The sequence below is a fragment of the Canis lupus genome, chromosome 33, assembly GCF_011100685.1.
Source record: "Canis lupus familiaris isolate Mischka breed German Shepherd chromosome 33, alternate assembly UU_Cfam_GSD_1.0, whole genome shotgun sequence".
NCBI lineage: Eukaryota > Metazoa > Chordata > Mammalia > Carnivora > Canidae > Canis > Canis lupus.
In genome coordinates, this window is record NC_049254.1 from 16,981,635 (window position 1) to 17,008,612 (window position 26,978).

The 26,978-nt window shown below is 43.7% G+C and overlaps 1 protein-coding gene across 1 annotated transcript in view; it reads left to right on the forward strand.

Annotated features, from left to right (window-relative positions):
* The first annotated feature begins 1,123 nt into the window (after positions 1-1,123).
* PLCXD2 (phosphatidylinositol specific phospholipase C X domain containing 2) overlaps positions 1,124-26,978 on the forward strand; it is a 49,185-nt gene continuing 23,330 nt past the window's right edge. The window contains exon 1 of the mRNA XM_038582781.1: positions 1,124-1,454. Coding sequence (XP_038438709.1) covers positions 1,292-1,454 — 163 coding nt within the window. The 5' untranslated portion in view covers positions 1,124-1,291. The remainder of the gene's footprint in view (positions 1,455-26,978) is intronic.

Below are 26,978 nucleotides of genomic sequence, written 5' to 3' on the forward strand. Positions count from 1 at the left end.
ACCACTTGAAGGAGTAGGGAATATTGCAGAAAGCAGGGAAACGAGTTTGTGTGCCTGCAAGCCTCTGGGCTTTTTTGTTTGTTTTGTTTAAATGGCCTTTGCAGATAACTGCCAGGACACGAACGGCTCCCTGCGTGCCCCGGGACTTCCATCTCATCTGCCCAAAGGGCATCCTACCCGCAAGCCTCCCTGCTCCTTGGGGGTCCCGTGAAGAGCAAATGGGACAAAGAATTTGGAAGAAGGTTTCAAATACCAGAATAATCACCACCGTAAGTAACCATCATCCCGTCCTCTGGAAAAATGGGGACAAGTGCTGTGCAAAGCAGACCTTCCTAGCGGTCGCAACAAACCATCCTTGAGGGTGACACACTGCCCCTCTCTCGGCTTCTTCACTTCCCGTGTTTTCCGCGGCTGCTGCTGTGGTTTTACTGGACATGCAAGACACGCTCTGCGACTGTCAGCGCGTGTGCGCGGGGAGGAGAAAGGTGCAAGGGGAGAAACGTCTGGGCTCGCGTTCAACCTCGGGGTGCGGGCTGCGCGGGAGGGAGGCGGGAGGTCGGGCGGGCGCGGGGCGCCGGGCACCTCTGCGGGGCGGAGGGGCCGGGGGCGGGGCCGGGGCGGGGCCGGGGGCGGGGCGCTCGCAAGGCAGCCAATCGGAGCGCGCCCCGCCGGCGGCCAATCACGGGCCGCGCAGCCCGGCAAATCTGCCCGGCAGTGCGGGGCGGGGCGGGGCCGCCGGGGTCCGCGGGCCGCCGGCTGCAGCTCGGGGCGCCGTGGCGGAGCCGCAGGGCAGGGGGAGCGTGAGCCGGGAAGCCGCGGGGGGAGGAGGAGGAGGAGGAGGGGGAGGAGGAGGAGGGGCCGCAGCGTCCGCGCCCGCCGGGGCCGCCCACCCGGGCGCAGGTCTGGCCGCCGAGGTCGCGTCCGGGCGCTCGCGGGGCACCGACCCTCCGGCGCGGCCGTGAGCGCGGGGGCACCTGTCGTGTGAGCGGCTGCGGGCGTGGCTGCCCCGGGCCTACCTGGCCCCGGCTCCTGGGGGCCACGTAAGAAGTTTAACGGAGCCAGCTCTGAGCAGATTAGGGGAGGGGCAGGGCGGCTGGGCCGGCGAGGGCGGGGGCTGCGGGGCTGCGGGGCTGCAGGGGGGGGGCGGGGGGCCACCTCTGCGCCCCGCGTCCCGGGCCGGCAGGTCTTTCTGCAAGACTGGCCCGACCCAGGTGGCCCCGACGGGCCACGATGCTCTCCGAGTGAGTGGCACCGAGCTGAGCCTGGGCAGTTTGTTGACTGACAAAGAGGGATGCTAGCAGTTAGGAAGGTAAGGAGGAAACTCAGGATGGGGACCATCTGCTCCCCCAACCCCAGCGGGACAAAGACATCATCGGAGGTCTGCAACGCCGACTGGATGGCCTCGCTGCCCGCTCACCTCCACAACGTCCCCCTTTCCAATCTGGCAATCCCAGGTACTCTTCTTCTCTTCCTACTTGTGCCCACCCCCGTTTGCTTCTGCCATTGTAGTGTCATCGTTACTAAGGGCTTGGGTTGCTTTTCTGTTGTGCTGCGACGACAATTGGCAGGGACCTTAGTAAACCTCTTCAGTAACGGCCCAAAACTTAACACCCAAGCAGCTGCTGTAAACGGATTTAAGCACACCGCATCATTGGCCAAAGGGACCGGGGAGAATGGAAGCACCATTTTTTTGTTTGTTTGTTTGTCTGTCTGTTTGCGTCTTTCTGTTTCTGTTTGTTTTGTTTTTACTTGATAGCCTCATTCTAAGAATGTTGACTTTCTTCCTGGGGGAACCAGGCCACGTGATGGGGGGGCGGAGGGGAGAGGGCATTTACCTGAATCACTGAAGGCAAAAAGGGGAGAGATGGAGAGTGATGAATAAAAAGTCATTTAACAATTTTAGATCTGGATCAAAATTAAAACTGAAAAGTATTTTCTTTCTCATTTATCTGACCTTGCCTGTCGGAAAAAAACAAACAAACAAACAAAGACTAGCATTAGGGAATAGATTGAGAACCAGGACTGAGTGTAAAGACCCATATTTGTGCTGTTGGAAAAGCCAGAAGTAGAGAATACAGATGCTCCGCAGAGGTCACAGGCAGTCATTAGGTGTGATGAGGTGGTGTTTGAAGATTTGTCTATATATACACACAGGTGTCTGCCTGACTGATCCAGAACCGAAGCCTTGAAGAGCACTTCTGCTCCAGCCACTGTTTCTCTCCCAGGGGTTTTAAGCCTTGGTATCTCTCTCGTTAAATTTGTCCTCTTGCTTCCACTCAAAAACGGTGAAGTAATGGTTTCTAGGGAAGGATGTTTGGCCTACAGTGATCTGGGTCTGCTGCTCTGGGCAAAGCCCCAGATGCCTGTACTTGAAAAGCACCCCTAGGAGCAGGGAATGGACTACTGCCAATGTTCTCTCTCACCTGGAGACATAACAATTGACGTTCACCCCTGGACTACCAGACAAACTCCCAAGCATCCTTGGGAGCAGTCTGATTTTTTGCATGACCTCATGCAACCCAGATCTTTGCTTTCTATGCATGAGGAAGAGCAGAGCTGGCTTCGGATGCAGCCTTTTCCTTACTTGCCTCTTCTTTTGGAGGTCTTCCAGGTTCATTGTCCTGATGAGCTCTTGTTGCTTTTGAGCAAGGAGAGGGCTGCTAAATGTCTTTATAGTTATGATCACTGGTGTTTTATCAGCCATTGGCTGTGGCTCCTTGGGAAATGCCAGATGGTCATGCTTCAGAACAGGTCTTTTCCATGTTTAATTGATGCCTGTGGAATCATCACTGAAATGATGCACGGGCTTCTTTTAACATTAGTCATTTGTCTTCAGGCTTTCCAGTGGAATTGTTTGGTCATGTGGTATGGCAGGTAGTGTGTGTTTGCAAACAGCCTGGCATCTTCGGCTGGCCTAAATGGCTCTGTCATTCAGGGCACGTCCGGGTAGGTTGGGGCTTCCTCCTTCCTGTTGGACTTTGGACGGGCAGGTCAAACCACAGCAGCAGCTCCGCCTGTGGCTTGGCTGTGCGCTCTGACACCGTGACTCCAGAAAGGAGCTGGGCATTTGTTCTTGCAATCTATAGGGTACCTCACAGTTACTAGAACTGCCAGGGGAAGGGGGCAAAGAGCCAGAGCCTGCTGCTGTAACTAGAAATGCTATATGATTAGTCACCATGGAGGACATGGGAATTTGTTCACCCTACTTTGTGAAGTCTGGTCCTTCTGTGCAGGAAAATTAAAAAAAGAAAAGAAAAGAAAAAGAAAGGAAAAGAAAAGAAAAAGAAAAAGAAAAAGAAAGAAAGAAAAATAAAAAATGACCTTGACCCCTCAACATGCTAAATTCTCTTCTGTGAGTGCCCTCTTCCCAGCAGTGGAAGGGACATGAACGTATGCGTGTATGTGTGCAACACAGGAGAATCACATGTAGTGCTAGCCATTTATGGAACCCCCACACGCAATTCTGCACCCCCCCACACACACCAATTTCCTTTCCCTTCCCTCAAGCTTAATATTCCCTAGCTAATGACTAGCAGTCAAGTTCTGCTAAGCCTTGTGGAGAAATTCTGAAATACAGAAGGCATTCAGGAAGTGGAATCCATCATCTTCCTCCCTCATTTCCCCTCTCCCTCTTCCCCTTCATGATCACCTTCATCATAATAGTTTTTTACTAAGTGCTACCACTGGCAAACATCACCTCAGGTCTCTACACCTCCAAGATAGGTACTGATATCCTCATTTCGGAAATAGAAAAGTGGTGTTGTCCAGAGGCTAAGTAATCTTTTTTAAGATCACACAAATGGCAAATAACAGAACTAACATTTAAGCCCCCATCTCATTGGTTCCAAAAGCCCTGCACTATCCCTGTGCCCCTCAGGGGGCCTGGGGGAGTGCAGAGCAGCTGTGTGTGTTTCCTGGGGGAGGGAGTGGTAGTCTCTTAACTAAAACAGTTTTCATAGACTGTCCTCTGCTGCAAATGAAATAATTTTTAAGACTAGGTGTTCTTTATCTGAGTGGTTATGTATCACTGTGAAGAGATAGAGACAGACATATATGTGTATATATTATATATCTGAGTAATATATGTATTTCCATGTTTACAATTATATATGTTTATATGTGTTATATATACAATATGTGTGTGTGTATGTATGTATATATATATAGCCCTGTTTAGAATTGGAACCCAGGAAGTTTTAAATTTGAGTTTATTGCTTAGGCCTATTTTGTGTGGTGTGCATGCACACATGTGCTCCTGTGTGCTAGCCATCAGGTGTCTGTAAAACTGTGTCAGATCTGTCCAGGATGGGGTGGGGGGGCAGCATTGACCTGGAGAAGTTCAGGGAAAAGGCAAGGGTTCTGGCAACAACAGCAGAACTGAGATGGAGTAAACTACATTAAATTTGAGTGCATCTGCCGCATTTGCCTAAGTCGTGATGGGAGAGAACATGTGTGAATGTGCGCCTCTCAGCAAAGCTTTGATGTATTATTTTACTTACACAACTGTTAAGAGCACCTGTTAATGGCCAGTATCACTCAAATGTATTGAAATATAGTGGAGAAGAAACTCAGAACAAATCTCACTGCCAACTCTTTAGATTGGAGACCCCAAGGGTAAAGGATCTGGAAATTGCAGAAGTCAGATTTTTTTAAATTAAAGCTTTTTTTAAAAAAATATTTTATTTATTTATTCATGAGAGACGAGAGAGAGAGAGAGAGAGAGAGAGAGAGAGGCAGGGACACAGGCAGAGGGAGAAGCAGGCTCCATGCAGGGATCCCGCGTCTCCAGGATCACACCCTGGGCCAAAGGCAGGCGCTAAACTGCTGAGCCACCCAGGCTGCCCTAAAGTAAAGCTTTACAAACATTTTCACTGATGTTAGTGGAAGCATGATATTCTTTATGGGCAAATGGGCTGATAGGAAAAAAATTTGCTATCATGTGTATAGTTTTCAGTGAATTCTTTTTCTATATTTTATTTCTTTTCTTTTTTAAGCCATGCTTTCCCCTTCTTTTTCTTGAAGGTAAACTGTTTGGTCTATTGAAGAAAGCCTTGTACTTGAGAAATTCGATACTGTTGATTCTGGCTGTGTGATATTGAAGAAGTATCTGAATTTCTTGGGATTTAGTTTCCTCATTTGTAATTAAGATATGAGATTAAATGAAATATAGAGTCTTCTCCAAATTAAAAATTCTTTGATTAGTTGGAGGCTTTTTTTTAAAATACGCGTTCTTTGTCCAAACGTGAAAAGAGATGAGAAGAATGAATCATTTTAGGTCTAAAAGCCAGTTCTTTTATGTCTCTGTAAAACAAGAAATTATTTGTGGCATGTGCAAACAAGTACTCACAACAGCCAGAATGAAGCAGGGTCCTCTCACTTTAGCATCCTAAAAGGAATTGTAGGTTAATTACTCTAAATAAACTGACCCTGAGTACATTTTAAGAAACCTCCATGCTCAGGCCTGGGGGAGACCCAAATCTGAATCAGGCATAAACCCTAGTATGAAGGAGCTTACGATCTAGGGTTTTAAATATATAAATCACTATATATAGTTAAAAATAATTGGGATAAATATTAAAACAGAGATATAAAGAAGGTGTTATAGAAGCACATAGAATGGAAAGATAAATTCCTGTTTAATTCCTACTTCTCAGATTAGGAACTACTTTGCTGAAAAAATATGACATTTGACCCAAGATTTGGAGAATGGTCAAAATATCAAGGCTAGGCAGGCAGTCTGGGTTGGAAGGGGACTTTCCTGATAAAATCAACCAGTTAAGTTAAGGAGTGGGGGTATATGGGAAATGGTTGGAGGGCTTTCTCCCTGCCTCTCTGTAATGCTTTGTTCCTTTATCATAGCACTTCTGAGCACCTTGTGGTTTTTGGCTGTCTTCTACATCATCTGTGAGCAACTTGCACTCAGAGAGTATGACTTCTTTTTCTTTATAATCCTAGGTCCTAGTACGGGGTGGCAGCTTGGTCCTTGGTGACAAGTGGATGATTGAAAGCAAGGAGCCAGAGAGTAAGGATGCTGGAGAGTGGCTTGTTTGCAGCTGCCTTCATGTTCAATTGCAATCAGAGCTAAACTGAATGGATTAGTTAGGTTTACCTGGCGAAAAAGCCATATGAAGACACCTGAACATTTTCCAACCATGTCTTGTTACTTCTGCATAATATTCCCATAGCTCTAGATAAAGGCTCATCACTGAGCCCCATTGGAAATGAAAATTCTGAGGCAGAGCAAAATGGTCAGGAGAATGAGAGGCAGGATTCTGTGTAACCTGTGTCCTAGGAACAGTTCTTTCTCCCGCATCCTTTCTGCCTTCTCCCTTCCCTTGTCACATTTGAGCTTCTCATGTTTCCTGTCTGGCCTCAGCCTCAGCCGGCTCTCATTTCTTGTTCCCCTCTTCACCTTCCTTCCACTGACCTGGCCTCTCCCTTTCCAGTGTCAACCCCTGCTCAGATGCTCCTCATTGCTCTCCAGTTCCCAGACCGTTCTCTCTTCTCATCTTCCTGATGGCCATCCCCTTCTTTTTGACCTTTCTGGAATTCTATCCTTGCCCCATGCAGTTCTGCCTTTGACCACTTCATGAGTTCTGTAGATCTTCTCACTTCCTACACGTGTGACATATGGACAATGAGGTTACGACGGGGGCAGGATGAAGGGATCATGACTCAAATCCTGCTGTTGGAAGTTTTATTAGGTCTGGTGCCTCTAAAAGAGATTTGGAGACCCAAAAGGGCGTAACATACATTGTGGAACAAGAAGTCAAAGGCTCCACTTTGCGGATAGCGTGAGTCATGAATTGGCCCTAGATAGAAACCCATCCTCCTAGAGGATTTGAGGCTGTGGAAAACCAAGGATCAAGCAGAGTCTACCACGGCTGACCCAATCAAGAAAAAACAGTCTTCTGGAACCAAAATAGAATCTTAAGTGGGAGTACATTTTTGGTGTTTTTCATTTTTTCTCTGGGTGGCCATGGTGAGGAATAAAAAGAAGCTATGACTTTGGTGTTCTTATCAGTAGGTCTTTTTTAAGGAGGCTCATCACTTCCTTAGACTTCCCCACTGGTGCCCCCCAATCATGCAAAAGCCACAAGGAATTCAGGGATCCCATGTGTCTGCAGGAAGCAGAACAAACCATGGATCGGTTTAGAGCATTAATGCGAGAGCCATTCTGCCTGGATTTGAACTTCAGCTCTTTGCCTCAGGACTGTGACCTTGGGCAAATTTACTTCTTCTCTGTGTTATAGTCCTTCTCTGTAAAACAGAGATAGTAATGGCACTACACCATTTAGTTAATGTGACAATTAAATAAATTAATTCATATAGCAGGCTTAGAAGAGTTCCTGTCACAAAATAATGTGTCATTTAAATTAATTATGATGGATTTATTAAAAACCTGCACCTGGACTGCACAACCAAAAAGAAGTATAAGATCAATGCATACCCTCAGGTAATTTACAGTCCAGTTAGGGAGATGACCTTCCAGTTAAGCCGTGTGGCTCAGTGTTCTCTGATCAGATCAGGATAACCTGAATGGTCACCCCCTCAAGGGGACTTCCAGTTAAGGGAGGATACATGGCAAGTTGCCCAGGATGTGGGTCCCAAGGGAGGCTTAAGTGCAGCATGAGGGCAGCTGATGATGGGAGCCAGAAAATCCTCTTTAGCTCCTTACTGTGTCCCCCATCCCAAATTCGGCTGTCAAACCCTGTCACCTCCAACCATCCAAAGCCTTTGGGAAAAGTGCAACTCTCTGTGACAGGGGCATACTGTTAACTTTGCTCCTCCTCTGCTCATTTCCCCATTGCTCGCCCTTCTAACCCAGTCTCGTTCCCAGCTCAAGAGTAGGGATGTTCCAAAATACTTTCCTTTGAATAGATCTTTTTTTTTTCCTTTGAATTGATCTTTACACATACCTTATAACTCTTTCCCCAGCCGTTGGAATAGGCTCACAATCCCTGGCAACATACACATGGCCCCCAACACACACACTAACACACACATATTACCCATTGCCCAGAGCACACACACTGAGCTATGACCTCAGGAGAGCCCAGATTCTAATGCCTGTTGCTGTTTTCTCTTGATAAAGATTTTGCAAAACATGCCTAAGGACATCTCAAATCCTAGGAGCCTGCCACCTTCCCCTGCATGCTGCTCTTTCAGATGTGCCTCTGAAGCTGACAGTTGGCTTCTATCACAGATTTGAGCTGACTACCCCCCTCACCCCCACCCCCACCAGGAGACAGGTTGGTTCCAGTCTCCCCCTAGCTCCTGAGAACTAAATCCAGGCAGAAAGAAGTAACTGTTAGTGAAATGCTTTGCCTTTGGGAAAAGCTTGAACCTCTTTACAAATGCTGAGTAACCCTAATTAGAGTTTTCAAACCAGGCCTGCAGAGGAGGGATTATTTATAGACCTTGTAGTAGGTGGGTGTGTTTGTGTGCGTGAAAGGATTTGAACACACGTCAAGAACCATACCGAGGTAGAGGAGAACTGTGACGGTGCTGATTTGAGCAGTTACACGCCTGGCTGAGCGAGGCTCTGCTTCTCACAGCTCTGAGAATTTGGATTATATTGCTGAGCTCCCATAAGAATCAAACAGTACCTGGGAGGATTACATTAGTAGGTCTCTAGTAGCTCCAGGATAACGTGGGTTTGGCCACAGAGGCCAGCACTGCTCTAAGGGGATGTGTAGGTTGTGCTACTTATGAAGTATCAGCGGTCTTGGATTCATAGTCTACTAAGCAGCTAGAATTTTCTAAAAGAATAACAGGTGTTTTTTTCCTTTAATTTCCAATTTTTCCAGAACTGTTGGTTGTAAGGTATTATCTTTTTCCAGAGAACATTTTGTCACTATTTTGTTTCACCGTACAGACCTACAAATATCAAAATAAAAGAAGAAATAGGAAACGTTTGGACCCTGTAATGCTAATGTCTTGGAGTGCACAGCAGTCTGCAGGAATGGTGGAACTGAATGATTCCTAGACTCTGTCAGACTGAGATGAATATTTTATGAACATGTATGATTTGAAGGCTTATGTGCTGAAAGCAATATTCTTATAAAATATAATTGAAACCAGATGAAAAAAAGGTCAAAGAGATGAAGACAGCATCCCTCCTTCCTGAACTTTTGCTTCTTTTGGTTTTCATTACGTATAGCAAAAGGAGTCAACAAGCACCTGTAATTTTTTTCTGCCAAATTGACACACAGTGCTCATATAATGGGTACCTCCTGCCAGGACAATGATCTGAATTCAAAGTTACAAGAGAAGAAAGCTAAAATTCAAACACTATGAAGAAGAATGCATAGGGTACTGTAACACTCAGAAAGCCAACTCCCAATTCCATTACTGGGACGAGGCAGGAAGCCTGGTAGATTGGGCTTTCAAGAGGAAATGAGCCTTGGATTGAATCAGAAAGAGCACATAGAAAATAGCCAGGTGTTAACAGGTAGAGGGAAGGTTGTCACAATGCAGAGGTACCAAGGAGCAAGAGATCTGGGTGACCTTGAAGAAACCCAAGTAGTCTGGCGTGGTCAGAACTTAGATTTCATTTAAACAGAGGAACAGAGATGAGGCTGAAAAATTAGGCTAATGAGTCCTCTGTGTCATGCTAAGATTAAACTGTAAACATCATCCCAGGGTGAAAAACGGCCGTTGAAATGACTTGATCAGGAATGAGTGAAAAGCCCCCAGATAACTGCATAAGGGTGCAGAGAAACAAAATGCCATATCAGTTATTAGGAATGCTGAGAGGTGGGTGCCTGGGTGGCTCCATCAGTTAAGCATCTGCCTTCTACTCAGGTCGTGATCCCAGGGTCCTGCCTGCATCAGGCTCCTTGCTCAGTGGAGAGTCTGCTTCTCCCTCTCCCTCTGCCTACCATTCTCTCTCAGGCAAATAAAATATTAAAAAAAAAAAAAGGAATGCTGAGGAGAGATATAAGAAACTTACTACTTCTTTCATTTCTATTTAATACATATATATTGATTTCCTCTCATATGCCAGGCCCTCTCCTAGACACTGGTGATTCGGTGATGATCATTACACACAGTTCGCACCTTTAAAGAAGCTTACAATCTAGTTGGAGAAATGGACTTTTTTAAAAAAAGATTTTATTAATTTATTTGACAGAGCACGCAAGTGGGGGAAGGGTCAGAGGGATAAGCAGACTCCCCGCTGAGCAGGAAGCCCAATGTGGGGCTCGATCCCAGGACCTCGAGATCATGACCTGAGCTGAAGATAGACACATAACCGAATGAGCCACCCAGGTGCCCTAGAAAAATGGGCATTTAATCAAGTTATATTGCATGTGATGAGTAACTGTTCTTAAAAAAACAAATCAAGTAGTTATAACACAATATACTGTGTAGGATGATTGGGGAGGTAGAAGTTTCTGCTGGAAGAAGCATATGGCACTGGCATCTTTAACAAGACTTGAGTGTCCAGAGATGCCTTTTAGAGGAAGTGATGAATAAACTGCACTGGGAATGATGAGAGCGTTCTGGGAGAGGAAATAACATGGGTGAAGACCTCGAAGAGAGAATGGCCCACTTAACAAGCCGATATGCTCACAGTAGTTGTACTCTAGGTTGGAGGGAGGAGAGGGGCAAGGAGTGAGTGGCATGACCCAGGGAGGTCTAATAAGCCATGTTAAAGTCATTTAGCTTCACCTCAGCAGTGGTGGGAAGGACGTTAAGCAGGTGAATGACGAAGTCAGCGCTATGCTTTGGAAAGACCACTCTGGCTACAGTCCATGAAGTATATTGGAACTGGGAGGTCTATTGCCAGCTGGACTGGTTAGGTTGTTGATGAGGCCATCCACATGGGAGGGGATGCTGGCCCGAGGAGGAGAGTGACAGTGTGGACGAAGGGAGAGAGAAGACCCAGGAAATCGATCGGAGGAAGTATCGTCAGGACTTGGCAATTAATCAGAGAGTGAGAATAGGGATACAGGAGAAGCAGCAGGGTTGGGGTGGTGGAGGGAAGCTGGGGCACCCTGAGTTTGAGGTACCTGTGGGACATCAGAATTGGGAGAAGGGCACAGACAGTGCCTAGTGGAAATTATTTCAGAGCTCAGTCTTTTGACAATTTGCCCAATCCCCTACCCTCACCCACAGCTACTATTTCCAATATATGATGATTTGAGTTTGAAGTTAGTGTCTTTCTTCTTTTCATAGTTTTTTTTCCTTTAGATTTCAACTAAAATTTTACTTTGTTCAGGAACTCTATCCAGAATTTCTAGTCCCAGATAAGAGACCCTCAAAAGCTCATCTATTGTTAGCTTGTTCTGCGTGAATCCTATCGCGTCTTGTTTAATAATTTCTTCAACCATATTGGCAGCTTGGGGGTGGGAGTTGAGGTTAGCTCTGTGCACTACAGCACAAATCAGCTGTGAAATGGAAACATTTAGTAACTTTACCAGGCAAATACCATTTATTTCACTCACATCTTGGGTTATACCAGAAAGCTTAATAAAAGCAGGAGAATTTTGTTGTAGAATATTTAATTTAATATAGCTTTTTCTTCTACCCTGAATGTTTTCCTCTAAACCTTTGTGTTATTCTCATTTTTGTGTTAAAAACTGAGAAGCTGTTAAAGAAAACATGATTATCTTGGAACTAAGAAGTCTTATCGGGGTAGGGATTGGGGGGATGACCAAGTGCCTTTTGAGAGGTGTTGCTTTACCAGAAATAATGTCATCTGTTCAAGACAAAGGAGAGGGATAATTAGCAAAATAGAGAAAGAATTTCTTATTAATGAATTACCTCTGCAATCTCTTACTTTGGGATGGGGATCAGAGTCTACCGGACATTTGAGGAAGAGAAAGTCTTTCAAAAGAGAATAGATACCCTCCATCTGTAGAGGGCTTTAAAATGCCTCCCATATATGGAATTTAAACCCCTTTGAGTCACATAAATCCTAGGATGTTGGGGCCAATTCGGAGAATATCTAGGGCAGTGGAATTCTCATGGTGCCCCTCAGAGCCTGGATGACACTTGGTGCCCTTCTCCAGGCAACAGGTGGGAACTGTTGGGGCAGACCTTGAACAAGAGAAGCTCTGCTTGTATTTGGTTTACACATAAATAACTCATTTGACAACATTCCAGGTCTGAGAAGCACCATGGAAAGCTGTGATTTACTCCAGCTGTCTAGCCCATCCAGCCAGGTGGGGGGTAAACCAGATAATAACTCTCTGGATTCCCAGGCTAATGTGGATCCTCAGACAGTGGGATGCCTCTTGACTCACCAGCATCCTCTGCTTTCCAGCGTTGTACCTTACCCAGTGGCTTTGTCACATTGTGAATAATTCTAAATTCAGTAGGCACCTGATTCAAAATTAAAATGGCCACACAGCCCTCTCAGATTTTGTGGGCAGTTTGACAGTTATTATTAATACTCTCCCACATGCCCAATGGAAAATACTCCAGTCAGACAGGTGAAGTTTATCCCTTTGGGCTGACAAGATTTAAAGACGTTACTATTGGGACGCCTGGGTGCCTCAGTTGTTGAGTGTCTGCCTTCATTCAGCTCAGGGCATGACCCCAGGGTCCTGGGATCGAGTCCCACATCACGCTCCCATCATGGAGCCTGCTTCTCCCTCTGCCTGGGTCTCTGCCTCTCTCTCTGTCTCTCATGAATAAATAAATAAAATGTTTAAAATAAATAAATACAGACATTACTCTTTGGTTTGGGAATCTGCTAACTGGTCCCCAGATCTCGAGCCCTGGACTCATTGGCTAGATGCTGTACATCCTAAAGGTGCCTCAGCCTTTCTGCATTTGTCAGCACAGAGTCACATTCTCTAACGAATGCTACATTCTTCCCAAGAACCTAATTCAGGTTTGTGAAATGGGAGACCCCAAGGAGATGTTAATTAGAAAATAATTTACACAGGCATGAGTTACAGGAAATCTGCTGTCTGGGACTTTTCCTTTTAAATTGTTCAACGTGATGTTTTAGTGTAGCTGCTTCTTTAGTCATCCTTTCTGGTTTATTTCTGTCCTGTGTGTTTTCTGACATATTCCTCTTTGTTGACCCAAATAACTCAAGCTAGAAGGACAGATGGAGATAAATGGAACTGGGGCTATACAGGTGCTGAGAATGAGGACGTGCAGACGGTGAACTCCGCCTGTTTAAAGAAGGTGCATGGACCAAAGAGAAGTTTGAGAAAGGATCAGAGGACCTAGGTTTACCTGCCCTAGGCAACTCTCAAAACACCTGTTTTTATTCAAGCAATGATGCTTGCATTTATTCTATTTGTATGTATTCAGTGCTTACTATGTGCCAGAAACTCAGGAACTCTAGGGACACGGGTGTGATTAGGCATGTTCCCACCCTCGAAAACTCACAGTCAGGTGTCAGTGGCAGATACGGAGATAATTGCCCCAAGGTATCCCACGTTCATCAAGTGTGAATAAGAGGCTGTGGAAGCACAAAGTGAAAAGTAGTTAAATATTGGTGGAGTCAGCTGAGCTCACAGACAGATGATTTGTGACCTGAGTCACCTATAGGTAATCAAAACAAAAAGGCAAATGACAATGCGTCTGTTTTCTATGAGGCTTGAGAGAGTTTTCTGTTCTTTTAAGCAGATCTTTTGCTGCATTCAATAACCAGAAGGCCCGCTTCTTATATGTAACTTTGCAAATGAGTATGTTCTTAGCTCAGGCCACAGACTTAACGTGCAAAATTACAGTCTGTTCATATCCTATTTATTGTAATATTCATAGAGATGAAATACCTGATCCATAACACAAGATGTTTTCTACAAAATCTGCCCTTAACATTTCCATCATTTAAAGACACATGTTCATTTTTTTGACTGTTCTTAATACTTCTGACCTCATCTCTATTTTTAATTTTTACACCTGTGAGAAACAGTATAGAGAAGTAGTTCACAGTGTGGGTTCTGTTTTAGATACCTAGGATCAAATCCTAATTACTAGTTACGTGACCTTGAATAAAGAGTGTAACCTCTCTGTCCCTTCGTTTTCTCATCTGTAAAATGGAGATAATTATAGTAGCGTTGTCCCAAGCACAAGGTTAGAGGAAACACAGTCTATAAATCTGCCCCTACTCTGACACCAATTGCCAGTTTTGGGGTCCTCAAGCTCACCCTTAGTTTTACTAGATAATTTTCTGGAAGGACCGACAGGACTCACTGAAGGCTCTTATACCCACAGTTACTGTTTATCACAGCTAAAGGCTACAGGTTAGGGGCAGCCCAGGTGGCTCAGCGGTTTAGCGCCGCCTTCAGCCCAGGGCGTGATCCTGGAGACCTGGGATCGAGTCCCACGTCGGGCTCCCTGCATGGAGCCTGCTTCTCCCTCTGCCTGTGTCTCTGCCTCTCTCTCTCTCTCTGTCTCTCTCTCTGTCTCTGTGTGTGTGTGTGTGTGTGTGTGTGTCTCTCTCTCATGAATAAATAAAATAAAAAAATCTTTAATCAGGCTCCCTGCATGGAGCCTGCCTCTCTCTGCCTCTCTCTCTCTCTCTTTCTCTCTCTGTGTGTGTGTCTCATGAATAAATAAAATAATAAAAACTTTAAAAGCCACAGGCTAAAATTGGCCAAGTGAAGAGGTATACAAGGCAGAGATCAGGAGAGTTGCAGATGTGAAGCTTCCAGCTGTCTGCCTCGTGGAGCTGTGGACAGTGCTACTGTCCTGGTGTTGATACGCGGCAGCCACTCCACGTGACTGACCTCAGGATCCAGCCCCTCCAGGGGCAAGCATATATCCACATGACTCAAAGCCACCATCATAAATCTCATCCTTAGACTTTCTAATGTGCCCCCAAAGTCCTCAGGTAAACAAAGATACTCTTATCTGGCAAATTATTCCTAAGGTTTCAGAGATGACCGCCAAGGGAAAAGACCAGCTGTGTCCCTGGGCAAGGTCAAATTCTTTACTATACAGCAAAGTTGTTTAAGAATTGAACGAGGATTTACCCCAAAGATCCAGATGCAATGAAACGCAGGGACACCTGCACCCCGATGTTTCTAGCAGCAATGTCCACAATAGCCAAACTGTGGAAGGAGCCTCGGTGTCCATTGAAAGATGAATGGATAAAGAAGATGTGGTTTATGTATACAATGGAATATTACTCAGCCATTAGAAACGACAAATACCCACCATTTGCTTCAACGTGGATGGAACTGGAGGGTATTATGCTGAGTGAAGTAAGTCAATCGGAGAAGGACAAACAGTGTATGTTCTCATTCATTTGGGGAATATAAATAATAGTGAAAGGGAATATAAGGGAAGGGAGAAGAAATGTGTGGGAAATATCAGAAAGGGAGACAGAACATAAAGACTCCTAACTCTGGGAAACGAACTAGGGGTGGTGGAAGGGGAGGAGGGCGGGGGGTGGGGGTGAGTGGGTGACGGGCACTGAGGGGGACACTTGACGGGATGAGCACTGGGTGTTATTCTGTATGTTGGTAAATTGAACACCAATAAAAAATTAATTTATTAAAAAAATACAGTATAGTAAAGTATTAATAGTAATAATATTTTTTAAATTTAAAATATATTTTAAATTCTTATCATTAATATTAATAGTATTACAAATAAAATGTATCACAAAAGTAAAAAAAAGAATTGAATGAGAACACATGCATTGTGCTTAGAATATTGTTTAGCACAAAACAAGCATAAATTTTGGATATAGAGATATTATGATTATTCACAATCCTTTTTGATCACCTGATACATACCAAGCACCATACTAGATACTAAAGGAAATCTTTAAAATTTTAAGGAGATGTTGTTTGTAATCTTTTTTTGTTTAAGATTTTATTTATTTATTCATGAGAGACACACAGAGAGAGGCAGAGACATAGGCAGATGGAGGAGCAGGCTCCCTGCAGGGAGCCCGATGCGAGACTTGATTCCAGGACCCCAGGATCACGACCTAAGCCAAAGGCAGATGCGCCAACCACTGAGCCACCCAGGTGCCCCTAGTTTGTAATCTTGTAGGAGAGATACTAAGGTTCAAATAAAGCAAATCAAAGCAGAAGGCGGTGAATGCCACGGTAAAGAAACAAGGAAACTGCGCTAGGGACCTGGGAAAGGGGGGCAGTTACTTGCAGATGGGGGTGAAAGGACAGCTGTCCTGGGAGGACACCTGGGAGCTGGTGGAGGAGGGGTAGGATTGTGATGTGGGGAGGGGGGCATTCCAGACACAGGGAACCAGATGGATGAAATCCGAGATGGGAGAGCAAGAGCTGGCATGGCTCTCTGTACAAGTGACAGGAAGAAGCAGTGGAAAAGGACTGGGCAGATGGACTTAGGGCAGATTGAGGGAGGTTTTCAATGTGGTGCAGAGCACCTCATGCTTTAGCTCATAGACTGTAGGGAGCCAGTGACAATTTGGAGGCCAAAGAAAACTCTGGAAGAAAATATGTGGTCTCTGACTCTAGTCTTTGCGCATATGTTCTTTCCTCTACCATCAGGACCTCCCTCCCAACAGCCCCCACTTCACTTGGCCCACCCTGCAAGAAACAGCTCAGTACCCCTTCTGTGCACGCCTCCATTAGGGGACATATTATATGCCATGGGGACTGTTTACCTGGCTTTCCACTGCACCCAGCAGTGTTTGGTCACCTCTGTATACTCAGTGTCTGGTTCAGAATAAGGATCTTGTGCAAAAAAGGGAGGGAGCCAAAGAGAGAAACGTGGACTCTTGAAATATCTACAAAGAATTTAAGCATAAAGAGCAGATGTTTCTAGCTAATTTAAGAAGAAAGTAGGACATAGAGAAAGTCACAGTGCCTCGGGTAGGACAAAATCTTACAAGTGCATTGCAAGGTTCTCTTAAGGTGTCCCAAGGCTTTATGAAATAAAAATAAAATAATCAGAATAATAGAAAAAGATTTCTCACATAACACTTACCAAACATTTATGTGGTGGCTGATATTGCTCTACTTGATTTATGTAAACCTGCCTGGTTAAGCTTTACAACCCAGTGATATAAATACGGTGATCTCCGTTTTACAGATGAAGAAACTGAAGTACAGAGAAGTTAAGCAAATTGCAGCATAAGTCCTGATAACAATACTAGGCTGTAAGAACTAGGTCTTGCCAAATTCATGTAGGTGCACCTGAATAAGAGACACCTATAGAGTTGGAGATGGACCAGTGTTGGGCTGTGACTTCAGTTCCTTTCCTTTTGTTGGTTGTAATAGAGAGTACTTTTCTTTTCATCTGAGGCATTTGCTTCCACGCCAGGACTCTAATGCCTGAGCACCCATGAGGATGGTTGTGTTTGAAACATTGCCCAATAACCTGTTCCGGCTGAATAAGTCACTTTTTTTTTTTTTTTCAAGACTAAACATCTAGGAGGCTTTTTATTGACTCAGAACAGAAGCAGCCCAGTGGTTTAAGTGGTCTGTGTAGTAATCGCCCAGCGAGGTTCCAGCAGAGAAAAGATCTTTCTGCCTTGATACCTAAAGATCAGCAGAGGCTTTTAGCTGGTGTGTAAGCTTGTCAGGACACTCATCTTTCAGAGTGGGGTGTGTTTTCATTCACTTTCCCTGCTGTGTGTAATGTCCAAATTCCCTTTAAACCTGTCATTTCGTGCAATTTAGACTGCTACCTGTAGGCTTTTCCCTCCTCCTTTTTCCCTTTCCTCTGTCGGAGTACATGGCTTAGTCCTTCATTTATAGGAAAGAGAGGAAAAAAAAACTGTTGTTCTTGAGGGGACCTAGCCGAGGAGCTTCCCTGGATCTCGACCCTTCTGCAGCTTGTCAAATAAATCTTAAAATAACCCTGACCTGTGAAAAATTTCAACCAAGCAAGGTGACTATAAAGGTGTTTTTTTCAAAGTCCCCATAATAAATTGCATGAAACTGTCCCACAAAGCAATCAGACACCAGCGGGTGGAGTGAAGGGAGCTGTCACATAAATAAATGCTAAACTAGAAGCAAGCTACTGGCTAGTGCGTTCAGTTAACGTGCGGATAATACAGCAAGCTAACCATAAGGTGGCCCTTGAGAAAAAGAGAACCTGAACCTGTGTGAAGGGCAAGAATTTCTCCAGCAGTTTCACGAAATTCTCAGATGAGCCAAAGATAAATAAAAGACCACCCTCGGGCCTAGATGGATTTGCTTTTTGCAAATATGGTGAGTTAAATTTATAAGCACATTTTCTGCTTAAGTATAGTAAGCATGAAAGAAACGGATCTTGTTTCTTTGCAATGACTAATAATCCTTGTTAAAACAGGGTCATAAATCCCTGTTTAATGAACTGTTAGTAAGTTGGAATCATCCAGTTCTTAAGGTAGAAGAGATCCTAAGTGAGAGGCTCGTTTCACGCCCCCCCCTTTCCTAAATCTGTAAATGGAGCAACCGACCTCCAGTGTGAATTTACAATCTAAGTTCACACAAGTAATCAGAGCAGAACCAGCACTGGGATTCAAGGCTCTGAGCTGAGGAACTACGAAGAAAACGTTTCCTCAACTGAGAGGAGGTTAGAGTGCCCTCGTGTGTCCCTATATAGAAATTATTCGTGTCTTTACACAATATAACATTAATCTTTCCATCAATCTCCTGCATTGGGATGAGGGCAGGCATTTAGCTCTAAAAACAAACATGTTTTAGGAAGTAAATACACAATGCATTTGACCTGTTTCATCATTAAGGGTATAGAAGCAACAATATATCCCTAGAGCAGCTTTTTGTGGATTCTGGTCTGACAGGCCGGGATTTTTGTCCCAGGCCACTGGAGATCTATGTAACCCTGAACCACTTGCAAAACCAGTCTGTGCCTCAGTTCCTCATCTGTAAAATGCAGTCAATGGCTGCCCTGCAGGATCATGGCAGAGATCAAATGAGATCATGTAAGCAAGGTGCCCAGCTGAACATTGGGTATGCAATAAACACTGGGTAAATGGAAGCTGCTGTTATTTTCAGATGTGAGCCCCCACCAGGGATCCCCAGTGAGTTCATGATGAAGGAATGGAATGCAGTTGCCTGGAAGGTCAACAGAATGTCTTTGGGATGCTTTTAGCTCTTGGATAAAGAGGTTCCCATGAGCTTGGGGGGGTGGGGGGAGCAGAGGGAGAAGAGAGAGAATTTGTAAAGAAGTACGTACTAAATATGTGATTCCTCCAAAATAAATTCTTCCTTCAGACAGGGAAATTTAAATGGAGCTCGGCCAAGTGGCTTTCCCAGAGATGGAATTTCTTTCAGAGCACCCAGGGTCCAGCAATCAAAGAAAACATCTCTGCTATGGAAAAAAAAAAAAAATGTTTGAAAACCGGATCCTTATTTATGTCATTCATCCGGTTCTTTTAGAAGTCTTCATTTATTGAGAGGGTAAACATATTAAAATCAATAAGAGCAGAGGTGAAAAACCATAGCTGGATTAATTCATCCTTTGGTTTTAATTTGCCTTGACTCTTTATTTGACGAAACAAGCTATCTCAGCATAAGTGGTGAGCAGAATTGCAGTAAATCAAGCCCTTTTGCCCCAGAGAGCAAAGGTAATTCTCACAGTAATTCTCACAGCCATCCTTCTCATACCCGTGGGAGGGAGATAGCATTATGTACAACACAAGGAACCTTGACCTTTAAATGTTAGTGGAAATGTAGAGTCGGCAGTTCTGTCTGGATCTTCCACTGGCTTATTGGAGAACCAAGGGAGACCGTCCAAGAGTGCGGGAGCCTGGAAGGTGGCGAGGTGAAGGAACACATCACCTGGGCCTCGATCCTTTTGCCCTTACATCACTGGAGAAAAGGAAAAGAAAGATTGGGCTGGATTCTGTTCTCTAAATGCATATTCTAGATACCATTATCACTGGGAAGTTTACATAGATTATCGCGCTGCAAGAACAGATAAAAGGCTGCCCAGAGTTTGCCAGCCTCGCCCCTGGGGTCGCTCATCCTTTCTGGGAAAATGCTGCCTTTAAAATAAGGCAAACGCAGCATATGAAGCCAAGGCATTTATTATTTATGGCAAGTTCATCAAGCTCACCTCTCTGGCTGTGGAGGAGCAGAATGGAAGCCGTGAAGCCCAGGAGCACCTGCTCAGCGGGGAACAGCACGCCCAGCCACACCTGCAGCAGTGATGCATGGGCTGCAGGACACTGCACTCTGCACAATTGCAATGCCGTTCTGGGCAATGTTGAGCTTGAGCTGGACACTCTTTGTGGTCCTAAAATCTTTAGTCAGCTAATGAAATGACATTCCCGGCCTCACACTTGAAAGTCTCCCATTTGTGTGGGTTAACTGAACAATAGGCACCGCAGTAGTGTTTATGTCCTTTTCTATGTTGTGCTTTTCTTTATATGTTGTTTTTCTCCTCAGAGTCACCCTAAAATCTATGCATCTTGCTTATTGATGCTTAATATGCTTGAATTCCAGCATACTAAGAAAAAGATTTTTCAGAAAGGTAAAAAAAGATTTTTCTTTTTTTAATTAATTAACTTATCTTAGAGGGAAAGAGAGAGAGGGAGACAGAGCGAGTATGGGGGAGAGGCAGAGGGCAAGGGAAACAAGCAGACTGCACTCACTGCAGAGCTGGACTCAGGGCTCGATCTCAGGACCCTGAGATCACAACCCGGAGATCACAACCTTAGCCTAAACCAAGAGTCCGGCACTTAACCCACTGCCCCACCCAGTGCCCCCATAAAGGGATCTTTTTGAAGTCCATCTCAATCAGAGAAAAGCCTCTTCTCATACTTTTCCAGCTCCCCCTTCTCATGTGGCACCACCCTGCTCCCCAGCCTGGTGTGCCCCGGCCTGCAGCGTCTGGTGCAGGTGCCCTCTAGATGGGAGGCAAAGAGGGACAGTCCAGCAGGGAAAGCCCTGCTGTGATGGGGCCTGGGAGCAGGCTGGGCCGAGATGCCCTTTGCTTCGGACAGGGTAATACTTTGGCACCCCTACACTGTCACTTGGACCATATTGATTTGTGATTTAGATAGAAATGTAGAAGCAAGACCCACACCCTTAAAAACTCCGCATTGGGTTTCTTTGCTCCCCGTGGGTCTCTCCTCAGCTCTGCGGCCCCTGTGATTCCCTCTTTCTTTCCCCTTGTGACTCCCACCCTTCTCTCCCTGTCCTCAGCAGAGCACTCCGGGTGGCTCCAAGCTTCCGACTCCAAGCTTGCACACCCCACCCCCGTTTAATACTGCTTCAAGAGTGTCCAAAGCCATTAGTGCTGAAGATGAATATTTCAGCTGTGCATAGCAAACAAAAGATACCACAGTTACCAGGATTCACTCTGCTTAGAAGAGACTGTGTATTAAAAAGGATTTTTTTTCCTATCACATGTTCATATTCAAGATAAAGAGTTTACTATGTGCACTAAAAAGGCTTTTTTTTTTTTTTTTTAACATCTTGCCTATTTTGTAAGAAATCACTGGTGAAAACCTGTATCAACTGGCACCAAATATGCAGTTTATCCAATGTCCCTGTGGACTGGTCCCTTTAGCTCCTGCTCTGCTGGTGCACTCCTCCACTCGGCTGTCCCTGGAAGCCCACAGTCCTGGCTGAGCTGCCTGTCATGAGTCAGGAAGAGATCAAGTGGCTTCCATGGAAAGAGCTGAACAATAGGGGATCTAGATGGAGACTAAATGAGACAATGATCTCTGTAGGGTCAGAGGTGTCCCTCTTATTCCTTGTCACCATCTGAGTCTGAGAGTGGATGTGGTGCAAAGGGAGTGAGTAGTTCCTAAATAGCTCTTCTTCCTAAACTTGGCCTTGTTGATAAGTTCCAAATGCATACAAAGGTGTACTTTTAACCATTTCTAAAATTAAGTAGTGGTATCGCCAAACCTTAGAAAAATATCCAGTCTTTTACCAAATGATCTTGAGTGGGAATGCTTTTGAGTATCTTTGAGTTAGTACATTCGAAACTTTTTTTAATTTCTTAGAAATCACAGGTTCACTGAAATGTAAACACTTACAGTAAGATATGTGTTTGAGGGCCTAAACCTCACTTTTAGCTCATTTTCTAAGTAATATTGTTGGAAGTTTATTTTTAAAAGAAATTCTGTGAAGATAGAGCCATCTGGGCTCCAGGTAAATCAAGGCATAAAATCCTCTTCTTTTCTTTTTTTAAAATATTTTTTATTAAGAATTGTATTTTATTTTAAAGACTTTATTTATTTATTCATGAGAGACACAGAGAGAGAGAGGGAGAGAGAGAGAGAGCAGAAGCAGGCTCCAAGCAGGGAGCCCAATGTGGGACTCAAGCCCGGGACTCCAGGATCTCGCCCTGGGCCAAAGGCAGGCTCTAACCCGCTGAGCCACCCAGGGATCCCGTAAATCCTCTTATTTTCTCAGAAAAATTCAGCCCTTTAAAATGGCTTAACAAGTCACCAGGCTCTCATCTCCAAAACTCAAAGATGGGCAAACAGTATCAGGAGGAGCTATTGTTCATCTGGGCCTCCTCCCCATTGCTGATCCCAGTTCCATTTCAGATCTGTTCTCTTTTCCTTTCCTCCTTAGGAGATGGGAGAAAATTAGTCTCTTTCTTTGGCTTAAACGCCCAACATCTTTTCTCTATAAAGTATGATACTGCTTCTCCTCTGCTATTTGCATGTCTTTGGATCTCGTGGAGCCTATATTCCTGCCCAGAAGCCTTTGGATCATATGAATGACCTAGCTCTATTAAGATGGAGTGGAAGCAAGGTTGTGGTCTTTGTGTTTGAGTACCTTTAATATCCTTTTGTTGATTTTTAGATGGGGAGGAGTCTTCATTGCAACTAAGATCTTCTTAACTTGCCCTGAACATTTTTGTGCTGTCTGTATTTTACATTAATTTGGAAAAATAAACTTGACATTCAATGCCATTTTATGCAGCATCAGCTCCAGTGGGTAACTGGCAGGATGGCTGCAGTCTGTTTTCTTGCAAGCTGCCTGCATTACGCTGGCCTCACATGACAGGGTATAAGCTAATAATCAGGGAAAGAATATGTAAATTATAAATCATGTGACTCAAAATTCAAACTGAGATCAAATAGACAAGCCCTAATTGAACACTCAGACTATTCCTAATAGCCAATGCATACACATTCAGTATGTGTTTTAAGAGCAAGCTTGCAGTGAACCAGACTGTTTTAGGTGTTTGTAGAAATAATATGATCAAGTCCAGATAAAAATCTGGAGTTTACATGGAGTTTAGAGGGCTCCTTAAAAAGTGAGCTCAAGATAATAATAGTCTTTAAAAGAAATTTTGTGATTATAATTATTGTATTTATTTGAAGCTCTCTATTGATAATAGTAAACATACTTCTTATCAAATTGTGAGGGGTTTTTTTTCAATTCTTTTAAATATACTTTTCCAAGTCAATGAAGCATGGCATTTTTTTTTCCTCCTGAATAAGAATTTTCTCTGGATTTCATCTCAGATGGGCCAGTTTTAGTGTCAACATATATGCACAAATATACACATAAATGTTTTGATAACTGAGAGAAATTAGTTCCAAAATGCCCCTATAATAAGTCCACTACGAACGCTCGCTATCTAAACATTTGCTATAACAACTTGTAAATTTGTTTTACCTGAAATTCCCTAGTCAGAAATCTCAGAAATAGTGAATTCAGTCATGTGGCCTAGAAACACCTTTAAGTTTCAGGTATGTCCAGGCGAGAAGATAGAGAATGTGTTGTATCTGTAGCTCAATGGCTCTCCCAGCAGGCCTGAGTTATGTGTTCGTGCTCTCAACTTCCCATGTTAGTGAGTAAGAATGTCTTCTAAAAAAGTGAAAAGCCTGTAAATAAAATAGGTGAACCCAAGAGGCCTGAAAAACGCATACATACGAAGAAAAATAGGAGGTGATAAAGCGTGTTAAGAGAGGCAAACTAACACCAATTTGGTCGTGCCTGTGTCCCTGGGAACTATGCATTGATGGTTTCAAATGTGTGAGAAAATACAGGAAAACTTCTTTAAGTGTTGTTGATTCTAGGTATTTGGTGTTTAAAATACTTTATATTATGGAAAGATTCTTTTCTTAGATGGTTATATAGGTGTTTGAGTGTTTTAGTGATATTTGTGAAATGGGTTGGGAAAGGATGGCTGTTTTTTCCATTTCAAATAATGGGCTATATAGGCTTTTGCTCTCCAAAAAAATTGGCTAACATGTTTTAAGAGAAAGGTGGGATATGTTTTTCTATAACTGTTTTTGTATAGAAATCTTTCAAGGGCATGCAATTCTATTAAAAATAGAAAGTTCAAGAATATCCTTGGAACGTTCTCTTGTGTGCTTTTAAATTGGGTAGTCAGTGTATTTATTTATTGAGTTACTGACATAGGAGCAGACTAGAGATAATTTATTATTTTATGTTTATTGTCAGTTTGCACTTAAACTGTAATACTGTGATCTGAACTTCCCCTTTTTGATGTTGGTTCTGGGTGTAACCTAAAATAAACCAGTTGAACTTCTCATTTCATTTTTTCCACTCAACTTCCAAGGCAGATCCCTGAATATATAACTTTAATGAGGTTTCACGACATTATTTAAAAACCAGATAATGTCATCCAAATGGAAGATGACACAAATTCCTTAATAGTGAAATAATAATAGTGTTGATATGTTTGAGTTCATTCTGTTGGCCAGGGACTCTTCTAGGTGCTTACCTGAGTTAATCATTTATCCTGAACCATGAACCATTGATGTTAGTAATGTTATCATCCTCATTTTACAAATGAGGAAACTGAGGCACAGCATTGCAGTCACATGAGTAGTAAGCAATAGAGCCAGGACTATGAACTTGGGCAGCCTGGCACCAGAGCCCATCCTCTTACCCACTGTGGGAACTCTCCATTTAACTGACTCAGCACAGTGGTAATTTATTAAGTTAGGTCTCAAGCCTCAGCATTCTCCTTGTTAAATTGACATCTTGTAAGCATCAAGTCTGGTCCTTTGGGGCTGAGAAGGCAGAGAAATGACTTCTTGGAGCTAAGATGCCTAGGGGGAATATTTAAAAGATAACTGGAAAAAAAAATAAATAAAAAATAAAAAATAAATTTAAAAAAATAAAAAATAAAAGATAACTGGAAGAAGGGAATTGAGTTGGTTCCCAACTCATTAGTGTTTTGGTAGCAGGGATGAGAACCTTCCAGTACTGGGACAACTTATAGATGGGTGTCCAGTGAGAAGCAGTTGCTGAAGGCATTGAGGAACATGTCAGTCAAGGATAAAAAGATGCTCTCTCCCCACCCACCCCCCACCCACCCCGCTTTTGTTCTCATTCCTGTGCTCTCTCAAATAAGTAAGTAAAATCTTAAAAAAAAAAAAAAAAAAAAAGGATAAAAAGAGGTGCAAGCGGGTGGGAGGATGAGGTAAATGGTGATGTGGATTGCGGAGGACACTTGTAATAATGAGCACTGGGCACTATATATAAGTGTTGAATCACTATATTGTACACCTGTAATTAATTTTACACTGCATGTTAACTAACTGGAATCTAAATAAAAACTCGAAACAGGGAAAAAAGAAAAAGAGGTGCAGGGCCAGAGAGCCAGAGGGCCATTTGACACCTGGGAAGTTCAATCTAGAGTGATATTTCTCAGCATTTTGTTTTTTATCACTAAGGAGTCTTTTTAGCCATTTCTACCCTGTTCACCATGTACCCTCCCTCCACACACAATGATATTTTAATACTAGGTTATACTGTATATCCGTTGAAGATAGATAGATAGATAGATAGATAGATAGATAGATAGATAGATAGATAGATTTTATACATAAAAAGAGCAGGGTTTTTTTCATCCCCAAGAACCAATTTCCTTTTTTTCCCCCAAGAACTAATTTCTGTCCCTGGGGGGAATTGTCACCCCATCGAGAATGCATAGCCTAGAGGCACGGGAAACAGTGAATGGTGTATGAGTGAATATGAGGTGGGGATGTGGGTTTTAGTGAACCAGCTTGGAGGGGGCCAATGAGCTTCAAAGTTAGAAGGTGTCACCAAAGGCAGGGTAGTATCTAAGGAGGGGCTTGGGGAAGAGATTTTCTTAAACACGTGAGATCAGAAGTTCTTTGACATGGCGTCACCATCCCCACTTCCCCAGTGCCCCCCAGAGGTGTGATAAGGAGTTTCTGTTTCTCCTATTACTCAAATCTTAGGCTTCCCCCCTGTGGCTGCAAGTGTGTCACCATATAATCTGAAATGCCACTGTGTTTTAATGAAATGTTCATTTCAGGCTGTGTGATTTGAATTTCCTGTTTTATTTAGAGACCAAGTTCCCAAGAAGCTTGCTTTAAATTCTTTTTTAATTAAGTGAGTTCAGGAAAAAAAAAAAAAGGCTACTCCTCCAAATTGCAAGAAATAGGTAATGAAAATGCTATAGCTAAAAACCGCTGTGTGCTCACTTGAGATCGACTAGTTCCCAAATAACAAACCTCAGAAAGAATCAAGTAGCAGCTGGTATTCGAGATAAAGAGCAAACTGGTTGGCACTGGTCCTCAGAAGGCCAGCTCATTTTCTTGTATACCTGGTCTCTTCCATAATCTTGTCATCTAATGCTATGTAGAAGAAAAAACATTGAACACACATCTTGCTGACCTCTTCCCATTCAAATCTCTTTCCTTGTGATTTTGCTGCCCCAATGACTTTATTCAGAACTCTGTGACCCAGCCCATATCTTGAGGGCCCTTATTAACCTTAAACTAACCTCATTTATTCACTTACTAGAAGCATGATAAGGAAAGTAAGTTCTCCCAATATTTTTCTTCATCACAAACAAGTAACGGTTATTCAGCTGGTCAAAAGGCAGGAAGCATGAATTCCTGGAATGAAAGGAATGGTGAAGAAACCTTCTGCCAAGATATGGAAAGGCAGTGACCAGAGTGTAATTTGAAGATTTGAAAATAGCAGAAGACCAACCAGAGAAGGTGATCCCAGAAGTTAGAGACCTTGTTGAGAAAGGATAATCTTCTATTTATGGCAGCAGGTATCAAACCTGAGTGCCCAAGAGGATCACCTGGGAGCTTTTCAAGTTTTCCAGTCTCAACTCCCACCCCAGAGAGATTCTGA